The 22633-nt window shown below is 36.5% G+C and overlaps 1 protein-coding gene across 1 annotated transcript in view; it reads left to right on the top strand.

The window, feature by feature from the left end:
• Positions 1-22633, top strand: part of TLN2 (talin 2) — a 252871-nt gene that overhangs the window by 114654 nt on the left and 115584 nt on the right. Inside the window, exons 30-37 of the mRNA XM_044660127.1 lie at positions 2219-2312; positions 5917-6006; positions 7647-7769; positions 10306-10449; positions 12355-12516; positions 16784-16924; positions 19533-19714; positions 21115-21247. Of these exons, the coding sequence (XP_044516062.1) occupies positions 2219-2312; positions 5917-6006; positions 7647-7769; positions 10306-10449; positions 12355-12516; positions 16784-16924; positions 19533-19714; positions 21115-21247 (1069 nt within the window). The remainder of the gene's footprint in view (positions 1-2218; positions 2313-5916; positions 6007-7646; positions 7770-10305; positions 10450-12354; positions 12517-16783; positions 16925-19532; positions 19715-21114; positions 21248-22633) is intronic.

The raw sequence follows: 22633 nt of genomic DNA, 5'->3' as shown, positions 1-22633 counted from the left end.
AGAAAAGAAAAGAAAAGAACAGCATTTGTGTTATCTATACCTAGTGATCCTGACCTCAGCTCATAGCTGCTGTGCCACTATTAATGGGATGTGTCAATACATATTGATTTATTGACTTATTAAGCCCTGGTCAGGCTCTGTCCCCTAGATGGCACCGTACCAACCAGAATATAATAAGGTACAATCCCTGCCTGCCCTTGAGAGGGAGTAGGTCCATCTTAGAAGTTATAGTGTATTGTTTTATCATGGCATGCAGTGGGGGAGTCGGGGGTGGTATTATATGTTGCCCCAGTTCAGGATTATCTCAAGCATTGGATTTTTTTTTGTTAGTTACTAAAAATTTTATACTGAAAATATGTGGTGAAATAGATGAGTTTCCAGAGTCAAACTTGGTCAGGGTAAGATGGGACTTTTTGGTTCTTTCCCTAACCAAAGTTCAAGATGTTTTTTTTTTTCCTTTCTCTCCCTTAGCTCATCACCTTAAGTAAATTTGAATTTCAAACTAGAGTCTAGCATCTTTTCATCAAATAATTAAGCTGATTGTCCTTTGTATGTTGGAAAAGGCTCTTCATTCAATATGCATATTCTCTAGCAAACTCAAAGTAGTTTGTTAGTAAAATGCATTAGTTCTCCAACTCCAAATCCTCTTCCCTTTCCAGTGAACTGGGCTTCATGGAGAGGATTTGAAGTAGCAATTTGGTATTGTCAAAAGAGCAATGACTGGAGTCCGAAGACCTAGGGCTCTGCCACCAAGAGACTTTGTGCCTCCATTTCAGTATCTTCAAAAATGAGGGATGTTCAGCCTACCTCACAAAGTTATGGGAAGGTCTAAATGTGGCCATCTATGTCAAGATCTTTGTAAATCAGAAAGTGATATATAAATACCAGGTGCTGTCCTTTTTATGATGGGACTTGAACTGGGTCATGAAGAGGAAGAATCTCTTGCATTTTATTTATGATTCACTATGCCTACAAAGTACTTACTTACAAGAACCCTATAAAAGATGAGTAGAAATTAAATAAATGGAAAGAGTATTCTAGGGAGAGGGGAATGATGTGAACAAAGACCTGGAAGTAGGAATGGAGCTGGGTAGGTGATATGCTGACTTGGCTTTATATTAGAAGTTATGAGAAAGAATTTTAGGTGGTTGAGTAAGGGCCAAATTATGGAAAGAATGAAAAGCCAAGCTGGAGACTTGCTTTGTTCTCCCTCCCCTCGCCCCACATTAATAAAAGGTACTCAGTAATTTAAATAGCACCTCAAGAACCTTTTTTTTATTATTTAGATTCTCTTCATTGGAACATGCTGAATTGGACTCATATATTCTCCCATGCTTTGGTTCTGGGTCTTATCTCTACTTTACCTTGGAACACATTAGCTGCTTCTTCTAAGGTCCATCACATTTCATTCCCATACATAGCTGCAAAATGTATGCCTTCAAAATAATCCATCTCTCTTAATTTTGGATATCTTATAGCCTAGAATGGGTGACAGTCTCTGCCTCTCATGAAGAGGCTGCTTTAGAGGAACTGGATCCCAAAGATGCTCAGAGTTTTAAATCTTTCCCAAAGGTACATAATGGTCCAGAAACAATGCCAAGATTGGATTCAAGATTTTGGTTTATTCCTTTATAGCACTACTGTCTTTGTCTAATCCTCAAATGAAGATCACATTTTTGTTAAGGAATAGTATTCAGTCCTGCATTTAAGGACTATAAATTCATCTGGGATTAAATGAAAAGTAGTTTTTAAATTCTATCGCACTATTGACAAAATGTCTGTGATAATCAGTGGTCTTATTAAAATCTTAGAAATTGGTAAAGGGGGTGTCTACATTATTCCTTGTAAATCACTAATGAAAAGTCTTGAAAACAGCATTAATGTGATCTTATTACTATTTGAATTCCATTGGAAAGTCTTCCTCATATATATATATTGGGAGAGTGATTCTCAAAAGGAATGCAAGTTCCCCTCCGAAGTAAATCAAACTGATCATCAGAAACAAGTTGATGATTTTGCTTTGCTTAAAGGAAAAGTTCTCTTCCTTGATTATGACTTATTTTCCTGCTTGTTTAGAAGCTATAGCTTACAGAAAATCCTTGAGTGGGGACCCTACCCTACTTAGTTAATTATTAATATTTCTGATTCCTGGAAAAGTAGAAATAAGGGTATTTTCATCATCAGGTTTTATTAAAAATACTTTTTGTTTCCTTCCCAGAGCTGTGACAGAAAGCATTAACCAACTCATCACGCTGTGTACCCAGCAAGCACCAGGCCAGAAGGAATGTGACAATGCCCTCAGGGAACTTGAGGTATGATGCTTAAAGATTCCAAAGGATGAAAAGACCAGTTCCATTCTTCCATTTTCTTATAGGATTACTGCTTTGCACTTTTCCTGTTTTCTAGTCTTTCTGGGAAGGTAATTATAACCTTTCCTCATGGATAAAAATTCCTCTTGGTGAGGCTAAAGGTACAGTCGGTACTGCCTCTACCCTTCTGTTTAGGCAGAGATGTATTTTATAGAAAGAGTCTCCTATTTAGAGGAAGAAGAAGTAATTGTTACCAACTGCTCTTTAGCTGACACTGTGGATGTAAGACCAAAATTGAACAATTGGTTGAGGCAAGTTAAAATAATGTTATATCCTGAGGCAGTTGAGAATGACAGCTCACCTGGGACACTCTACTTACCGAGTGAAAAACACATTTTACCTGAACATTTTGTCTTATTAGAGTTCTGGATGATTCTCTAGACAGGATGTTAGAAACTGACACTCCTGGCCCAAAAGGGTTGGGGGAGAGTCAGAGTCCCAGGACTCCCCCATGACTTTGCGGTCATTTTGGGGGTATTTCAAGTCATCACTCAAGTACCTTTATCTAAGAGTAGTTGTACTGGGGACAGAAAATGAAAGTCTGCCCCTCCTGACCCTGGAAGAATCAGCCATTCCACAGGATAAAGGACATCTAGAACAGACCAAATTGAAAGCTCAATAAAAATGAATTGGTTATATTTCCGTGGACATTTGATTTCCCCATGGAGATACCATTTGGTTGTTAGTCATTCAGAGCAGAGCATTTGTATGATCTTCCACCCATGTAGTTCTGACATCCTGGGATTAATTGAGCACCTGAAGGAAATTCTGCAATCAACCAGAAATAATTCTGATTTCTTGCCTGCCCATGATGTCACCTCCATAATTGATTTTTTTATTCCTGGCCTTAGAGTAGTAACCTAGAACTCAAGATGCAGTGTTAATTTACAAAAACGGCTCAAAAAATATTCATATTTAGCAATGATACATGTAAAACCCAGTGGAATTGCTCATTGGCTCCAGGAGGGGGGAAGGAGGAGGGGAGGGAAAGAACATGAATCATGTAACCATGGGAAAATATTCTTAATTAATTAATTAAAAGGGGAAAAAATAACAAAGCTTCGTATTTATCAACAAAACGAGTAGGATTCTTGGGTCTTTTTCAAAGATATTACCAGATATTAGAGTTTCACTACCATTTTTAGACAGTAGGTCTTTATGATATGCTACAAGGCACTCCCTTTTGTAGCAAGAGTTCAAGTCACTTAATTCACTGCATATTACAAAGGAGAGAAGTTTGAGCCAAGTTTAAGCACCAGGAGCATTCTTAACACCCATTTTGCCAAGGCGTCCAAGCCTCCAGAGGCCTGACCTTTGTTAGGTTTTTATACTCTGTGAAAAGTAGAACTGATTTGATCTCCTTGAACATGGGTTTGGCTGTTCATCTTAACTAAATGACAGTGTGTTACTTTAGCTGTTTTTTCCTTCTACCCTGTATTTTTTAAGTGGTCTGTTGGTTGAAACAGGGACAGAATCCTTGATTGTATCTGCCAACTGGCTTTGACAAAAGTGTTCGGGTTTGTTTGTTTTCCTTCTACATAGGAAAGAATAGGGGTAAATCATTTTATAATTTATTTTATGGGTGAATTAAATCTCAAGATGCTTTCATTCGGGAGGATGATAAACAAAATTAAAATGATGACAGTTGTTATTTTAGAAGAAATAAATAATAGGATTCTGCATAGTCCCTTCAAAATAAGTCCTATTTAAATGAGCTTTGCTTTAAACTAAATCCTTCAAAAAAAAGTCAGGCTAATGATAGATGAAGGAATTTGCATGGTTGGTTGGTTACCTAAGTCCAAAATAGTGAAAGCTATGGGAAATCAATTGTAGTTTTGAGATTATAAACAATAGAAACAGTGATTAATTGAAAGAAAATAAGAGAAAATGAGTTATACTCTTCAAGGAGTTCAACATCTATTGATAATTCATCTTTAGAGAGAGATTTTTTTTAATTGGAAAAATAAAAATGGGCATAGTTAGATTCTGGTTCCCCTTCTGGTTTGAGATTTAGTTTGCTCTTACCTTCATAATTGATTCTTAGGTAACTGAAGCAGTGGGAATTGTCTGTATGTACATGGGGATAATGGAGATGTTTTATGATCTTGTTAATAATAGCAGATAGGCTCTTGTACTCAGAGGAAGGCAGAAAGAATTTATAATCTTGGGGCCAATGCATTTGTAAACTACTTAGAATGCAAGGTGGTTGAATGAATCATTTTCATCATTAGTAATCACTGCCTGATTAAATTTTCAAATTAAAATTATTTCGAAGGCCTGTCTCCTAAGTTGACTGGATCATTGATCTAGAGTGGACCACAGAAAGTCAACCCCTCTCATTTTTGTAAGTGAGGAAAATGAGACCTTGGGCATTTTAAGTGATTTGCCCATGGCCATTTGGGTAAGATTAGAGGCAGAATTTGAACCTGGACTCTGAAACTATTGTTTTTTCATTCAATCTTCTGATTTCCTTATGATGTCTAAAGTGGTCATCTGCCTATAAGTGCCACCATTCTTTTTACTCTCACCATTTGAATGTGAATGCCATTGAGTGTGTGACTTTGGGTAAAATGGAGTAAATGACTTCCGAAGTCCCTTCTTGTGCTAAATTTATGATACTGTATAAATGTTCCCAACATCTTTCCTATCTAATACTTATTTCTTAATCCCTCATTATCAGGAATCATATGCAGAAAATGTTGGCCTTATTTGTTTATTTATTATATGGGCCACTAGCTCAATAGAAAGAAATTTAGGTTAGGCTTTTCTCTTTAATAGCATTTGAGTATTGCTTAGCTTACCTAGATCCTAGATAACAGATAACCAAAAATGTGACATTTAGTAATGAGGAACATAGAAGTGGGCCCCCATATTGAATTGACACCTTCACTGATAGTTCTGGAGGTTTAAGGGTTTAAGAGTTAGTAGTGTTTTTTATAGCTCTAAAAACAATACTAAAATTAATCAACCAATTTAAATTATCTTTTGATCAGACCAGTCACTTCTCAGCATACCCACCCTTGAAGACAGGGGGAAAAAATTCCATAGTTTAAATGCTAAAAGATCCTATCCGTTTTAGGTAGAGAATAAGTCAATGAATGAGTCATCAAAATTAAATTCTACTTTCATCTCTGGAGGATTAACTAGGAAAACCTTGTAATACTCCATCCCCTCATATCTCCCCTATTTTATAAATCTTGGCAATAAAAATCTATAAAAATAAATTAAATTAAAAAATAAATAAAATATAAATAAAATAACAGAATATTCTATAATAATCAATAAAATAAATAATTAAAATTAAAAAATAGACCTCTAGCTTAATTAATACTTGCCTAATTAGTGTACTCTATCTGGTTAGCAAAACCGAAGTCTCCAATAACTTAATATGCTTGCTTCAAGAAGTCAGAATTTACCTACTTAAAAGTCAAATGAAAAATAATGATCAAAACTCTGTAGAGAAAATTTTTGTTATGGGTGCACAGTATTATGTTGAATCTTTTTCATTCTATATGGCATGCTTTAAGGTTTTGCTCTTTTTTTGCAGACTGTTAAGGGGATGTTGGATAATCCCAATGAACCTGTTAGTGATCTCTCCTATTTTGACTGCATTGAGAGTGTAATGGAAAATTCCAAGGTAAGAATGCTTTTGTTCTAATACCAGTGTCAATTCCAGGTGTTTAAGTATGGAATACAGATAAACATATCAAAGTCTGGGATTAGTAGACTACATGTGCTCTTCTGCAACTACATGTGCACAGACATGCACCTGTATGTCTAAGTGTGCCTATATACATGTATATGTGAGCATATTTATTAATATACCAGTCTCTAAAGTCCCTTTCAGCTCTTGTTCTTTTAAAGAGAAAGAGACAGACATATATATGTCAAATATATATATTTGAATATTTGGATTCTCGTGCTCAGAAAATGTTTTTCCATCTACCCTGAAATTAGTTTCAGAAATATCCTACTTCTTCCCTTCCAATTGTAATTAAGATTTAATTTTTGTGTAAATAAGTTAATCTGCTTCATATATTTAGACATTTTAAAGTTGTTTTCCCAATTAATTAGGAAAGAGTCATATATCCAGTATCATCACCAGAGGAATTAGTCTAGGGGATCTTTATCACTGAAATAACTTCTAAATTTGATGGTGCCACTATCTTACTAAGAAAAAGTAAATCAGTTATTATTTACTCTTCAATTTCCTACCTGTAGACCAGGTTTAATCATAATACACACACCTACTCACTAGTCTTTCTTGAAGAACTACTTACTGTGCCTATAAAACCTTTGAGAACTTTTGAGATGACCTCTAAAATATTTATAATAAATTAGCATCCAGGATAAGGTAAATGTAAAAACTAGAATAGCAAATTTTCTTTTTTTTTTAAATTATTCTTCTAATGAATAAGGGGGCAGCTAGATGCTTCAGCTGGACCTAAAAGCAAGAAGACTCATTTTCCTGAGTTCAAATCTGACCTCAGACAATAGCTTCATAACCTTGGGAAAGTCACTTGAAACTCTTTGCCTCAGTTTCCTCATCTGCAAAATGAGCTGGAGAAGGAAATGGCAAAACGCTCCAGTATTTTTGCCAAGAAAACCCCAAATAGGGTCACATTGAATCAGACACAACTGAAATGACTGAATAACAAGAGTAATAAATACATTTTCATTATAATACTCCCTTGATACTATCAAGTCCGATTCTTAGCACATAGTAGATACTTAATAAATAGTGTTGAATTTGATTTATTCACGCAATAAGCATCTACCATTTGCTAGGCATTGTGATAGTCTCAGGCAGTACAAAGACAATAATTAAACAGTTCCTGCCCTCAAAAAGTACACATTCTATTGAAATTAACATTTACTAAACTGCTTTATCTTCATAATTAGCTATTACATTAAATATTAGATGTGTTCAGCCCTAACAATTTATCTGAATTTTATTTTCATTAGACCAGCCCTTCTCTAGGAATTGCCATTTTAAATAAATTCACAGAAAGGGACACCCATGCAGTATGTATTTTTATGCTCTCTACAAATATGTCATCTTCCCATAGAAGAAAGACATTCTGAAGGTGAACATTTCATGCATCCATTTTATTATTTCTCTACTTAAAACTAAATTATTCAATTTAACTGCCTTTTATTGTTATTAGTGAGAGAGAAAGAAGATAGAGTTAAATTGACTTGAGGTTAAATTTTTAAGTCAGTACCAGGATCTTGCACACACTATTTCTGGAACAGTGCTTTCTTTCTTCTTTTCAGGTGCTGGGTGAGTCAATGGCAGGAATATCTCAAAATGCCAAGACAGGTGACCTTCCTCTTTTTGGAGAATGTGTGGGAATTGCATCCAAGGCTCTCTGTGGCCTCACAGAAGCTGCAGCCCAGGTAAATCCTTTTCGCCCAAGTATAGTGAATAGTGGATTCCCAACCTCCACTTGATATTCAAATTAGGATTTCCATGGATCTGCAAAGGAATCTTGAAGGTTATTCAGGGGGAAAAAAAAGTGTGAGCTCAAACCCTCAATCACAAGGCAGGATCTGACAGCTTTTTTAATAGTAAGAGGATAGGATTAGATTCAATCCAAACCAGAGAAATGAGCTCTAGAAGGCTTCTTGCTGGTATGGTGGTAAGTACTTATAATTCTAACCACTAGGGAGCCTGACGCAAACAGATCTTTTGAGTTCAGTAGTTTGGAACTGCAGTGGTCTAAGGCAATTGGGTATATACACTAAATTTGACATTAATTGAAAATCCTCAGGAGTTGAGAGGGGAATTTGGTTAGCTCTCATGCTGATCAGCATAGAGCCAAATTTATTAAGAGCCTCTCGGTTTTTGAAGGAATAAAAAAAGGAAGGGTAGGTAGCTGCCTTCCATATTTTTTTGTTTCTGGATTAGGAAGAAAAACGATGGACAAGAGGACAGGAGAAGCTCTTGACCAAGATGAATAAAAGAATGAGGTTGAACAAACTAAGCATTTAACATGCTATGTATTGTGCTAAGTTTTGGAGCTATAAAAGCAAAAAGTTTCCATGAAGGAAGAAAGGAATGAAGAGAAAGCAGGAGTTCTTCAAGAACAAAAGTCATTCTGGTGAAGTCAACCTTCTTAGAATATTTTTAAATGCATAAAGCAAACCAATTATAAAATTATATTGAAATACAACTATTTAAGTCTTTTAAGACAAATTCATGGACTAGTTGTAATATCCCAAATTTGGAAGCTCAAAGGAAGGTGCCTTCCACATTTTTTGTTTCTTGCCCAAGTTGGTGGAGAAGATGTACAAGAGAACTAGATGAGTTCTTGGTAATGATGGATTAAAAAAAAAAAAGACTAAATGAAGCATTTAGATATTTACTCTGTGCCAAGCACAGTGCTATGTATTAGAGATGCAAATGCAAAAGGAAAAATAGTCTCTGCTCTCAAAGAACTTACATTCTAACATGGAAATAATACATGGGGAATAGTGGCCAAAGAGGGATTCTTCAGTGGAGAATGTTACTGGGAGGATGAGTGAAGTCCTAAGAAGCAGATTGACATTCTCCATCAAGGAACAGATTTGATTCTGATTCTAGAGTAGAGAGTGTGGGTAGCAATGTGGAACCAGGGAAACCTGCAAGGCAGTTGAGACGGTGGACGAGGTGGGAGATATCTTTGAGAATGAAAAGCTATGGACTGAGACTTTCCAGAGAAGTCGTTATCAATCAGTCTGATGAGACCATAAGTTGGATTTTTCTTTCAATTCATTGTTTCTAGTGTGAGTGAAAAGACTGTGAAGGAGATGGGAGACAGTTTGAGAATAGGGAATAAATAACTATATACATTCACCTTAATGGGGGATCCTTTTTTTTTTTAAAGGATTTTTTTTGTTATTGTAATTACTGTTACATGTCTTTGTGGTTGTAAAATATGTACTTCTTATCTGAATTCTGTTTCAGGCCTTGAGATCACAAGGTCCAATTGGTGTTCCGAAGTAGAGTTCAAGTGAGAAAAAGGCTAGGATTCTCAGCAATAATACGATAGGTGTCATCCCTGCTCCTTCCACTGTGGGCATCTTGTGAATTTTTTATATAACTGTTTCATTCACTTAACTGACCTCAAAATAGTCCACTGTTGCCATGAGTCCTCCTCAGAGAGGATTTGCATCAGTCCTAGATTTAGAAAGTTGAAGTAGATAAAAGAAATGATCTTGTTATCTAATGATACAACACTCAGGGCAACCAAATGGCTCAGTGGATAGACCTGGAGATGAGTGGTCCTGGATTAAGATGGGCTAACTGTATGACCTGGGCAAGTCACTTAACCCCATTTGCCTACCCTTATTGCTCTTCTGCCTTGAACCTGATATTTAGTATTGATTCTAAGACAGAATGTAGGGTTGATTTGTTGGTTTTGTTGTTTTTTTTTTTAAATCAAGGTAATATAAAGGGCAGCTTGGTGGTTCATTGGATAGAGAGCCAGCCCTGGAGATGGGAGGTCCTGGAATCAAATGTGACCTCAGATACTTCCTAACTATTTGACCCTGGGCAAGTCACTTAACCCCAATTGCCTAGTCCTTACTGCTCTTCTGTCTGGGAACCAATACTTAGTATCCATTCCAAGACAAAAGTTAAAGTTTAAAAAAATAGAACACTTAGTGCCATCTATGTATCTGGGTTGTGTGAATTGGCATATTTTCACTCAGTTACCAGAAATACTCTTAGAACACCTGCCTCAGATAAACTTACTAGCTTGTGTGATCCTGGGCATGCCACTTAACCACTATCTGCCTCAGTTTCCTCAGCTATAAAATGGGGAATGATAATAGCACCTACTTCTAAAGGATTGTAGTGAAGATCAAATTAGATTATAATCACAGAGTACTTAGCAAAGCCCCTAGCACAAGTAGGCACCTAGTAAACACTTGTTTCCTTCCTTCCTTCCAGGCTGCTTACCTGGTTGGCATCTCCGACCCCAACAGCCAGGCTGGCCACCAGGGTCTTGTCGATCACATCCAGTTTGCCAGAGCTAATCAGGCGATCCAGATGGCTTGTCAAAATCTGGTGGATCCAGGCAGCAGCCCATCCCAGGTAAACATTTTAGGCAAGAAGAAAAATGCTTTCCTGCAGCATCCAGCTTCCTACAGGGGTGAATCCCAGGTCTTAGGAATTGTGGAATTGTGAAGGTGCAACAGAGACTTTGCACATCCCAGACTCAAATGATAACGTGCTCTAGATAGAAAGTTTTGGGGTCCTTGAAGCTTGTTAAAGATTGGCCATTAGGAAATGGCATCCTAGGAAATAGAGAATCTATATTAATGCCAGAATAAAATAAAATCAGCAGTGAGAAGGGAGTGGGGATGGGGAGGGCGGGGAGTCCTGTGTCTTAGGATCTTTGTCTTTGTGACACTTGGGCATCCTCGGCTCCTCACATGCCAAAACAATTGTATGAAGGGAAACCAGAGTCCTCCATCTAGTGCAGGATGAGTGCCAGCACTGGCAGTCCTGCTGCTTTCAGGGTTCCTGCAGGAAGCAGGCGCCTGAAGCTGCCCTAGAGAGTGGAGGGCAGGGGGAGAAAAAGGAGGAGGATTGCCAAGTACTAAGACTTCGTGTACTCAGAAATGCAGTCAAGTTCATGGGCAGTGCCTAGTTAGCAACATGATGTGCCTTCTCCCTTCCATACATAACTCTTGAGCCACATGCTACCTTTTTTGTAGATATCTCTTCCTCTTCTTTTTCTTTTTAATGGTTACCCTTTGTTTTCACTTTCACCTCGTTGCATCTGTTTGAAACTATAACCAGGGGGAGGCAGTCAGGATATGTTTGAGGGTACTGAAATGTAGTGGATGCTGTCTGCATTTTGTGTCTTCCAGCAGCATAGAAACAGCTGAGGTTGGCTCCTAGTTAGCAAAAACTAACCAATTAACTTTGGAAGCTAGTAGGTTTCTTTCATTCCCTTGGTCTATTTGCTTACCTGGAATCCTTCTTTATTACACACACACACACACACACACACACACACACACACACACACACACACACCCCATCCAGGCTCCTCTGCAGTATTTGGCATGTTTCCTGCTATTTTCCCCAAGTATATTTTTTGCTTACACTATGTATATTTTGTGCTTTTTTTGCTATATTTGTGGATATATATGTATATAGCCACAAGTATATTTTTTCTTATACTATGTATATTTTTGTATATTTTTGTGCTTTTTTTATATATTTGTAGATATATATATATATATCCACAAGATATTTTTTTGCTTACACTATTTTTTTTTACATATTTGTGTCCTTTTTTTGGTATATTTAATATCCACAAGTATATTTTTATATTACGCTAGGTGCAGAAATTTCTATTTTCAGCTCTCTATCTGTATTTTGAAGGTTAGCTTGATTTGTTCCATTTCTTATATCCCTCTAGTAATGATCCCAAATGATGAATTGATAGGTAAAACTATTTTGATATATTTTGTTTAAAAGAGGGGAAAGAAGGATGATGGTCTATATCTATATTGAATATATGTAGATTTCTCAATAATTGATGATGAGGGAGCTTAGAAATAGTATAGGCCTCAAGCCTCATTCTAGTGGAAAAGGAAAAAATCATGTGTTTTTCATTGATAACTAAGTTAGTATTCATAGCCCTGTACTACCACTTACCAAAATCCTCATCAGTTCTACCTCTCTTCTCCTTCTTTACATCCTTCAGGTCATTTTTTTTCCATTTCCCTTTTCCTTCCTTCTTAACTCTTTTTCTACCCTTATAATCTATCATACCCCTATATTTTTGATTGGCTCATGTGTTTAAAGAGGCTACAAAACCCCTTGAGCCTATGGGACAATAGAAGCTGATATTGGTGGACCTGAAGTCATCTTTGATATCTGTGAGCTGATTCTTAACTCAGTGCTTCTTAAAAGAATCTAGATTTTCAACACAAAGCCATAGAACCAGTGTCCCCTGCAGCACTCAGGTTCTCTCTTTTATAGGTTTTGTCAGCAGCTACCATTGTTGCCAAGCACACCTCTGCCTTGTGTAATGCCTGTCGCATCGCTTCATCGAAGACAGCCAACCCTGTAGCCAAAAGGCATTTTGTTCAGTCAGCAAAGGAGGTTGCCAACAGCACTGCCAACCTGGTGAAAACCATCAAGGTAGGTCACTAAACTATCATTTGAAACATGATACCTTCCCCCATCCCCACTCCCACAGTAGAAGTCCAACCTCTGAATGCCAGATTTATGATTTATGATCAATGTTAATATTTCTACCTATTGAAAGTTGTTTTATTTCCAGATGGTATATTCCTTAATTGCATACCCATCAGGGTCAATTTTGATAATGAACAGCCTGACAGTCTGTCTGCTTCTAATGGGGTGGGTAGAGATTGTAAAGAAATTACTAGATTTTTTTGTTCTTTTAAAAAAAACTAAATAAATTCTGCTTAAATGTATTCAAAGGTATTTCTATGTTTTTTAAAATAATTGGTCTGTAGCTGGATGTAAAATGTGCTGCCTTGGGTAGCAAATGTATGTCGATTTCTCAATTATCTGATAATGGGGAAATTCAGAAATAGTAAAGACCTCAAGTGCCATTCCATTGAAAAAGGAAAAAGTTATTCTAGAATTTTTTTGAAGGGCCAATGTGTTTCCTCTTTCTACTTGACCATAAGAAACAGATATAAAGTAGAAGAAGTGAAAGGTATTTGGGAGGACAGGTAGAATCTTTCCTAAGATAAGTAATATGCCTGAAATAGTTGTTTTTTTTTCTTTTTAGAGCAAAAATTAGGATAAATGTAAATATTCAGAAGGAGGAAAGTGGCAAATGTTGTTTTCTTTTTTTTAATTTTAACTCTTACCTTCTGCCATAGAATCAATAATATGTATGGGTTCCAAGACAGGAGAGTGATAAAGGCCATACAGTGGTGGTTAAGTGACTTGCCCAGGGTCACACAGCTAGGAAGTGTCTGAGCCCACATTTGTGCCTAGGACCTCTCATCTCTAGGTCTGGCTCAATCCACTGAGCCACCTAACTGCTGCCAGAGACAAAGTTTTCAATAGGAGAATATGTTGCCTATAGATCATAGAGTTAGGGCAGTGAATAAAACTCCTTTCCTAAAGTAGAGGAGACCAAGTCCACAGGCAGAATCTTCCAGTCAAATCTAAACCCTTTACTAAGGGTGTTCAGGAACCATTATTTCCTTTCTTTTAGTTGTTTCTTTTTGTTTTGTTTGTGTACTAAGATGATGTTCGTTGCTCTAAAATCAGCTAATCTGAGAGGGGAAACTAAATAAAATGTATACTTTTTTCTAATTTAAAATATTGCTGTACTACTTAAGGGGAAATGAAGACAATTTTTATTCTCTTTAGATTCCAGTGGCTCTTCTTTGTGTCTTTTCTTGGTTTTCAACACTGAGTGATCTGTAATGTAAAACCTGTCTCTCTTAAATTCTTCATTTCCTTTCAAAGTCTTCTACTGATGTCACATTCTCATAGCAACTCACTTCAGTAAATGAGACTGCTGATGTCCTAAAGCTTGTAAGCTTATCATGAAAATGAGATTAAAAAACCAGCTAGTTATATCATACCATTTTCAATGTAAAAAAAAATGCTACCAGGTACTTGGTAATATCATGGCAATGAGAGAGAGAGAGAGACAGAGACAGAGAGAGAGGAGGGACGAAGGGAGGGAGGGAGAGAGAATATTGCTCTTTGTTACACTGAAAAAAGCTTGAATTTTAAAGATTCAGAGTGTAACAAGATTTATTTAAATTCAGGAAACATTTATTAAGCACCTGTTACGTTCCAAGCATTTTATTAGATCCTAGAAAGACAAAAAACAAATCTAATAGGAAGATAGATACCACATGTCTACTAGATCAAAACATATAAGACAATTTAAGAGGTACAGAACACTACTAACTTGGGGCAGTGAAAGGGAGAGAAAATAGTTTTTTGGCCATTAGAAAATTAAATCTATTTTTAAAAATTTTGGTTATGTTTAACACTTCTCTTAGAACACCAGTAGTTCTTAAGAGTTGGTGAAGCAGGGAGGAAGAAGAAAGAACATCAAAGAACAAGAGATTACTGAATCCATGATAGATTGTCAAGGTTTTGAATATCTGGAACCAAGCCGTGTGTCTGGTGGCCTTCCATTGGAAAGTGAAATATGGGAGACACATTAGCAATCATATTCACTATCCTCCAAAGAAAATTGTATAGCTGTGTTCTCTTTCCTCCTTTATTTAGCTTGTTACTCTAGTTTCAAATCAGATGTGTGGAATGGAATGTTATTTTAACTTGGGCAGTTGCACTGGTTAGATGCCAGCTAAAAATTGTGCAAGAGTAGCTTTTGTTTTTCTAAGAAGCCAGAGCATGACCTTGCCCCATAAAGTAATACTTAGTTCATTCCCTGGAGATTAAGCATCATCACTGTGCACTCAATACAAATGATTCTGCTCCATCTTGTACTTGGCTTGGCTGTAAGTATATTCTCTTCTCTCTTGCTTTCACTTTTTAAAGCAGATTATGCAAAAGAAGAAAATTTGCTTGCCTGTGGTCTTTTCTTATTACAGTTGTCTCTGTATCAGTGTGGCATAGCAGAAATAGATAATTAGACTAGTATCCTAGAAAACTGGGTTCTAGAATGTTCTCTGTTTGCATGTATCTATAACTTTGAACAAATAGTCTTAGTCTTGCACCTCCATTTCTTCACTAAAACAAAGAAGGTGAAGTAGATGATTTCCAGATCCCAATTTCTAAGCATCTGTGCTTTCCTTCAACAACTAATTCATTTCTACCCAGGTTACCCTCGAACGTATAGGGTATGTATCTGTATATGTTATAGACCCTTCAGACATCTGGTAAAGCCTATGGGACCCTCCTCAGGATAATGTTTTTAATTGTATGCAACAAAATGCACAGGTTTACTAAAGAAATCAATTATATTCAAATAAAGATGTCATTGTTTTTCCATCCAGAGTTATGGACCCCAGAAAAATTTATTCATAGTTTCTAGTTTGAGAACCTTGTTTTATGAGATGAGAGGCAGTGTAGTAAAGATCATAGTGCCTGTGGAGTCAGAGGGAATAAAGATAGTCACATCCTCTCCCAATTTCTACTTAAAAGCTTGGGACCAAGTCACTTCACCTCTCAATACCACCATTTCTTCAACTCTAAAATGAGGGACTACATGGCATCTGAAATCCTTCTAGTTCTTAAGTATATAACCTTATGAACTTTTAGAGGTTCCTAACCTATTAGGATAGATTAATAAATTTGCTGCTGTTTAGTTTGTTTTTTTTTCAGTCATGTCTAATTCTTCATGACTCCATTTGAGAGATTTTCATGGTAGAGATACTGGAAGGGTTTTCCATTTCCTTCTTAGATAATTTTACAGAAGAGGAAACTGAGGTGAGTGAGGTTAAGTGACTTGCCCAGGCTTAGATAGCTAGTAAGTGTCTAAAGTCAGATTTGAACTTAGGAAGAGCAGTCTTCCTAACTCCGGCCCTGGTACTGTATCCATTGTACCAGCTAGCTGTCCCAGATTAACCAAAAGATTTTGATAAAAGAATAAACAAAGATTTGAGATAATAGAAGTTTGAATCTAAGAGTCAAGTCTTGACTGTTCTAAAAGCTTTGGGAAAACCATGCTGAACAAGGTAACTGATCTAGAGAATAAGAGATAAGAATCACTGAAATGACCTGGATCTTTGATTGTGTGCCTCAGTGCTGCTTTATTAATATAATCTTTAGAGCATTTTAATATAAAGCCATTTGTGAAGATGCTTCTTTGAAATTAAAAACCTTTACCTTTAAACTACAGGCATGTGTATGTCAATAGGGGTTTTTTGAATGGAGAATTAGTCTTGCCCTGTGATGCTTGAGTCTCCATGAAGTTTTTGGTTTTTTTTAAGATCCTTGCCTTCTGTTTTAGCATCCATACTAATGCGGAAGAGGAATAAGGATTAGGTGATTAGAGTTAAGTGACTTGCCCAGGATCACATAGCTAGGAAGTGTCTGAGTTCGGATTTGAACCCAGGACCTCCCATCTCCAGGTCTGATTCTATCCACTGAGTCACCTAGTTACTAAAGTTTTTTAAGTGTTTGGCTTAGGTCTTTGGAGATACTCCAAATATATTAAGTCAAGAGAAGAGCATTATTTCAAGAATATATCATTCTACCCTTTGTGAGAGGGTAGTAGTCCCTCCGATTCAGAAGGTCAGCTGTTACATGAGATACATATTCTTTGTTTCCTAAAATTGACCTGGATCTAGTAGCTCTTTGCTCTTATCTACCAAAATGCTTTAAGTTTCCCAAACAAATGAGACCACATTCTTTTGGGAGAAGATGGTTTTAGGGCCCCTAGAATAGACCCTGAACATCATCAAAATGACACTTCTCTATTTTCTCTTCACACCAGGCTCTGGATGGAGATTTCTCTGAAGACAATCGCACAAAGTGTCGAATTGCAACTGTGCCCTTGATTGAAGCAGTTGAAAATCTGACAGCCTTTGCTTCCAATCCTGAATTCGTCAGCATTCCAGCCCAGATCAGCTCTGAGGTAAGACATGCCTTTTTTCTTTCTCTGAGGATCTCCAGGAAGGAAGAAAAATAGGTTTCAAGTTAGTTGTCTCTAGTATTGGTTGTATATGAAAAGATAATAACTAAAAGTGTTCAAATACATGCAAAGTGTCATTTTATTATTGTGATCATGAATGCGTTAGTATCCTAACTGGCATGAAACATTAAGAAATAAGTCATAAGATTTGACTGTTGGGACCTGAATTTTCAGTCTCCAAAATGGGGAAACTATTAGAAATATTCAGATCTGGGCTTCTGGACTTAGTGTTTGTTTTAAGATCATGGGTTTGTTGTGTTTATTTGCTTCTTCTTTTTTTTTTTTAAGACTTTAGGCTCCCTAGTAGATCTCAAAATCTAATAGATGCACTGGCTATATAATTCCCTATCTGCCATGCTACAGTCTTTTTTTTTTCTCCTACCACCATTTTCCCAAACAACCCTTTTACACTCTGTGGCTTTACTGTCTGTACACTTCTTCCCCCTGGCATCCCTTGATCTGGGTAAGGAAAAATATCCCTTCCTAAGGAAAAAAAAGTTATTAAGTACATTATTTCTGGTTCTTCTTTTTTATTTTGCATCAGTTCATATAATTCTTCTTATGGGAGATTTCTTAAGGTGGGTAATAAGAACTACAAAAAATTGTGATAAAACAGCATGACCATAGTATGATTCTTTCCATCACATCCCTTATAAGCCAGTAGTCTTCTTTCCTTTCCCTGAGAAAGTCAGAGCTATATATATTAGTTCCCTCATGCTCCCAATTAAACTATCAGACTGCTATAAAGACTGATTTGGGGGGCAGCTGGGTAGCTCAGTGGATTGAGAGCCAGGACCAGAGACAGGAGGTCCTAGGCTCAAATCTGGCCTCAGACACTTCCCAGCTGTGTGACCCTGGGCAAGTCACTTGACCCCCATTGCCTAGCCCTTACTGCTCTTCTGCCTTAGAACCAATACACAGTATTGTTTCAAAGAGGGAAGGTAAGGATTTAAAAAAAAAACAACTGATTTGTCTTGCTCATGATATTTGCATATCAATAAACATGGGAGTGGTGTTCTGGAGAGTGAGTATTTTAGCTTTTTATATAAGGAAAGATGAAAAATATCACCGGAATATGTTATCTACCACAATGGAGCCCAGATGGCTAGTATAATCCCAAAGACTTTTGCTACAGAATAGAAATCTGCATTTTATAATCTCATGAAAATCTTATCTGTAATGATTATAGATTATTTTTCATTCCTCCTTCTTGTTATGTATGATCTAAGGCTTGGACTATGGAATTATGCTTCCTCTGACTCCTCATTCCATGACCTTCATGCAATACTATACTTCTTCTTAATATCTATTAGAAAACTTGAAAGGATACAAACTTTCTGATGTTACCCTAACAAGGCGAGAAGAAGAGTAGGACAAGAGAAAGTAAAGAGAAAATAGTCATGTTGTGAGTTCAAGGTCTATGCATAGATTATTACTCAAGTAACCATAACCATCTCTCAATTTCTTGTTTTTCTGGAATAATACAGACCATTGAAATTCACAGATAATTCAAAACCCTCATTTTCATATAGTAGTTTTCAAGTTTCTCATCTGCTACTAACAAGTAGTAAAATTACCATATTGGTATTAAAAATAAAACTGTGCCTCTCCCCTCTTAGATGTTAATAGGCAATAATGGAGAGAAAATGGCAAAGCCTTAGATAACCACAAACCAGATAATCATATGAATAATTGATTATTTAAAATTAAAAACAGTATTTAAAATTCAATGTAGGTTAAAGGTTATGATCCTATGATGCTGTGTGAACCAATAACATGCACATAAGTTTGATGGTTATTTGGGTGGTACAATTGATAGAGCACTAGGCTTGGAATCAGGAAGGCTCATCTTCCTGAGTTCAAATCTGGCTTCAAACACTTACCTGCTGTTTCTTGGCAAGTCACTTAACCCTCTATCTGTTTTTTCATCTTTCAAATGACCTGGAGAAGGAAATGGCAAACTACTTCCATTATCTTTGCCATGGAAACCCCTAATGGGGTCACAGAGAGTCAAATAGGACTGAAATGCCTGAACAACACACAAATTTTGCACATCCTTTGGGTGCTATTGGGTTGGAGTGTGTATTCATAAGAAAATTATAATATGGATTGCTTTGCTCATGCTCTTCAAGAGTCTTCTTTCTGGTTAATGATTCCAAAAATCTCTCAAATGATAGTCCTATATATATATATATTTTTTTTTTGGACCCCTTCTGCCATCAGTGATAAGACTGGAGCTATGGATACCTTGTCCTCAGGAATATCACTCCATGTCTATAGATTGTTCTCTATTCTTCTTTCCTAGAATATGTGATTAAATCTTGGACCACAGAATCATGCCTTTCCTTGTCCTCTAATTTCATGGCTTTTATGTAATACTATGCTGCTTCTCAATACCCATTAGTAAACCTGAAAGGATACAAATACAAATCCCAGAAGATGGTGTAGATGCGTCTCTTTAATATATGCCATCCTCAAGGATTATATTTCTGCCTCCAACTTAAACTTCATCTTTCCCAAACTAACAACAACTCTCCTTTATTTTTCACAGGGATCTCGGGCACAGGAACCTATCCTGGTCTCAGCTAAGACCATGTTGGAGAGTTCATCTTTCCTGATCAGGACTGCTCGTTCTTTGGCCATCAATCCTAAAGACCCCCCAACCTGGTCTGTCCTTGCTGGACATTCTCATACTGTATCAGACTCAATTAAGAGCCTCATCACTTCCATTAGGTAAGTGTCTTCCGAATGGCTCACAATCACATTTTCCAACAATACGATAATCATACCTTATATTAGCATCAGGACTTGCAGTTTCAAATTATATCTGTTGCTTGTTTTGATCTTTCAAACAATCATGTTTTCAGTCCTGCCATTATCATCATCCTTGTATTGCAGGTGGGGAGCCTAAAATTCATTGATTTGCTCAAGGTTATGCTACTAATTAGTGGCAAAGCTAGAACTAGTCTCCTAGCTCCAAATTTCCACCACACTGAAGGAACTGGGATTTAACCGTGATACAGTTTTATCTGAATGTCAATGTTGTCTATCACCTGAGTCACCCAGATGCTCAGTCAAGGATAACCAGTGCTTGTTGTTCTGCCCTAAAACAGAGTTTGGAGGGTTAATTTAATTCACTAGTAAAATCATACGAACATTTCAAGCCCTGCTAAAATTATGGGTGCCTCTGACATTTCCAGTCATATTAGGACTCTGAAAAACATTCCTTGCTTAGAGCATAACGTTTTTAAACAGTTAAGATTTAATTCTGTACAGAGGGAGTAAACGAATCCTTCCCTTTACACAATTAAACTTTGTTTCTCATTTACTTGGGAAGGTCATAGAATAACTAGCACTTTCTTCCTTTATGTTCTAAATCATCACTGTGAAATTCTCACAACCCATGCAAAGAAAAATCCATTAGGTATTATTCTTATCCTTAATACAACTAGGAGCTCTGTCAGTACTACATAATGTGGTCAATGTAGCTCATTTTTACTGGAAACAGAACTCCCCTTTTATAATTATAAGAATAATTGTTAAAATATAGTGCTTTAAGGTTTAGAAAAATGCTTTCTATATATTATTTGATGCTCAAAACAACCTTATGAGATAGGTACTTTTATTATCCCCATTTTACAGATAAGGAAACTGAGGCACAAAGTGGTGTCTGAGGTAGGATTTGAACCTACTTTTTATAATGGCATTATACTCAAACCAGTGTGAAACATTAGCCCACATTCCAAAAGCTAGGCCATTCGTGGAGTATTTGGGCAATAGCTAAAGAGATTTCTATTACTATGTATTCTATACTATAATTAATATTCTATTAAAGAGATTCCCGAAATAGAGTATATCCTTCAAGTATTGATAGACTCGCAAGTTGAGGATAATTCTCTACAATTTCCTTCATCTTGGCATGGCAGGATGTCCCAAGAGTCTCACTCCAGAGATAATATAGAACTCAGATTTATAAGTAAGTATTAGAAAATCGGATCAGGATTTATTGCTTAAATAACATGATGAAAGAAGACACATGATCAGAGATCCCCAGTGAGTTAATCATTAATGTGATGTCCCAAAGGAAACTGGATTCTCCTTTTTTCCTTATGAAAAGGTTCTCTTTGTTTCAGGGATAAAGCTCCAGGCCAGAGAGAATGTGACTATTCCATCGATGGCATCAATAGGTGCATCCGAGATATTGAGCAAGCCTCCCTGGCTGCGGTCAGTCAGAATCTGGCCACGAGGGATGACATTTCTGTTGAGGTAATGAATGCTATTCAAATATCATTTACTCTGCTTACCCACTGAAAACTAGAGAATGTTGTAGAGAGATTTAGCATCGAGGTCCTGAATCCTTGTCAGATGTTTCACTGTGTATCGATGCTCTTAAATTCTCAAACCTGCAGCAGCCCAGTGCAATCTAGGAGGAGGAAGAAACATGCGGGTGTCTGGGAATATTAGTAATAATTCTATTGATAATAGTAATAGTAAGGTTTAAGGTTTGCAAAATGCTTAACAAATTTTTTTTTCTTTTTAATTAATGAGGGAAAAAATGGGGGAGGAGGGGTTAAGGACATTTAATGTTAACTGTTTTCAACTATTCAGAAAGCTGTTAAATGGAAGAGGGATTAAATTTATTCTTCGTAGCCCCAGAGAGAAGATTTTGGAGCAGTGGGTAAAAGCTGTCAATGAACAGATATCAGTTCTATAAATGGAAAATTTCCCCTAAGAATCAGAGCAATACAGAAGTTCAATAGACTAGTAGGCAGGTCTTACTGGAGGTTTCTAAGTAGGCATTCTATGATTGTAGAAGGGATTCTTGTTCAGGAACAGATTTGATTAAGTGACTTTGATGTCCCTTTTCACTTTGAGATTATGTTATTCTGTGAAGAGCAAAAATTTTTTTGCTTAGGTCTAAGTTATTAACTAAATCCTCCTTCTGTGAATCTAAGGTGCTTAATCCTAGGGTGAAGGAAGTAAGGTAGGTATGGGACATAGAATATAGAATGGATCACAGAAAGAAGAAAAGGGATGCTAATACTTGAAACTTGAAATTAAGAGGAGGCCAGGGTTTCCCTTTTAGTAAATCAAGAAGATGGTGCCTGCCAGTGGTAGGTACAGAATGTGAAAATGGAAAACAGTAAAGAAATTAGAAATGGAAGAAAAGATGGAGTGTGTTATTAACCCAGGGTTTCTAAATTCAATTTAGAAGATCATTGGAGCAGACCTTGGGACATAAATTTTGAATATATCTGTGTGCATTAACTGGGAGAAAATGCATTGATCAAATCATCTGATTCAGCCTTTAAACTCAAATGCAAGCCGACTTTACTGAGATAAAAATTTTTATTCCACGATTATTAGTTATATAACCTTTCATCTATTACTATTAGCATTAGCATTACTATTACTTTTACCATTACTATGACCAATTACCATTAACATCCATTACCATGAAGTCTTTATCTACTATACTATCAGTCTTATAAATTGTTGAGTTCTTTTTTCCTGAAACTGGGAGGTAGAAATTTTTTTTCATTTCTAAAAGGAATAGCAAGTTCCCTTTCTATTGTTGTTTTTTCCATCTTCCTTCTAAGTGCTCTTTTAAAAAAAAAAAAAAAAAACTTGCTTACCTTCTTTCCTTAGAAT

Source organism: Gracilinanus agilis, chromosome 2, assembly GCF_016433145.1.
Source record: "Gracilinanus agilis isolate LMUSP501 chromosome 2, AgileGrace, whole genome shotgun sequence".
In the NCBI taxonomy this organism is placed as follows: domain Eukaryota; kingdom Metazoa; phylum Chordata; class Mammalia; order Didelphimorphia; family Didelphidae; genus Gracilinanus; species Gracilinanus agilis.
The sequence above is the reverse complement of the archived record's forward strand: the minus strand, read 5'-3'. Positions and strand labels throughout refer to the sequence as shown.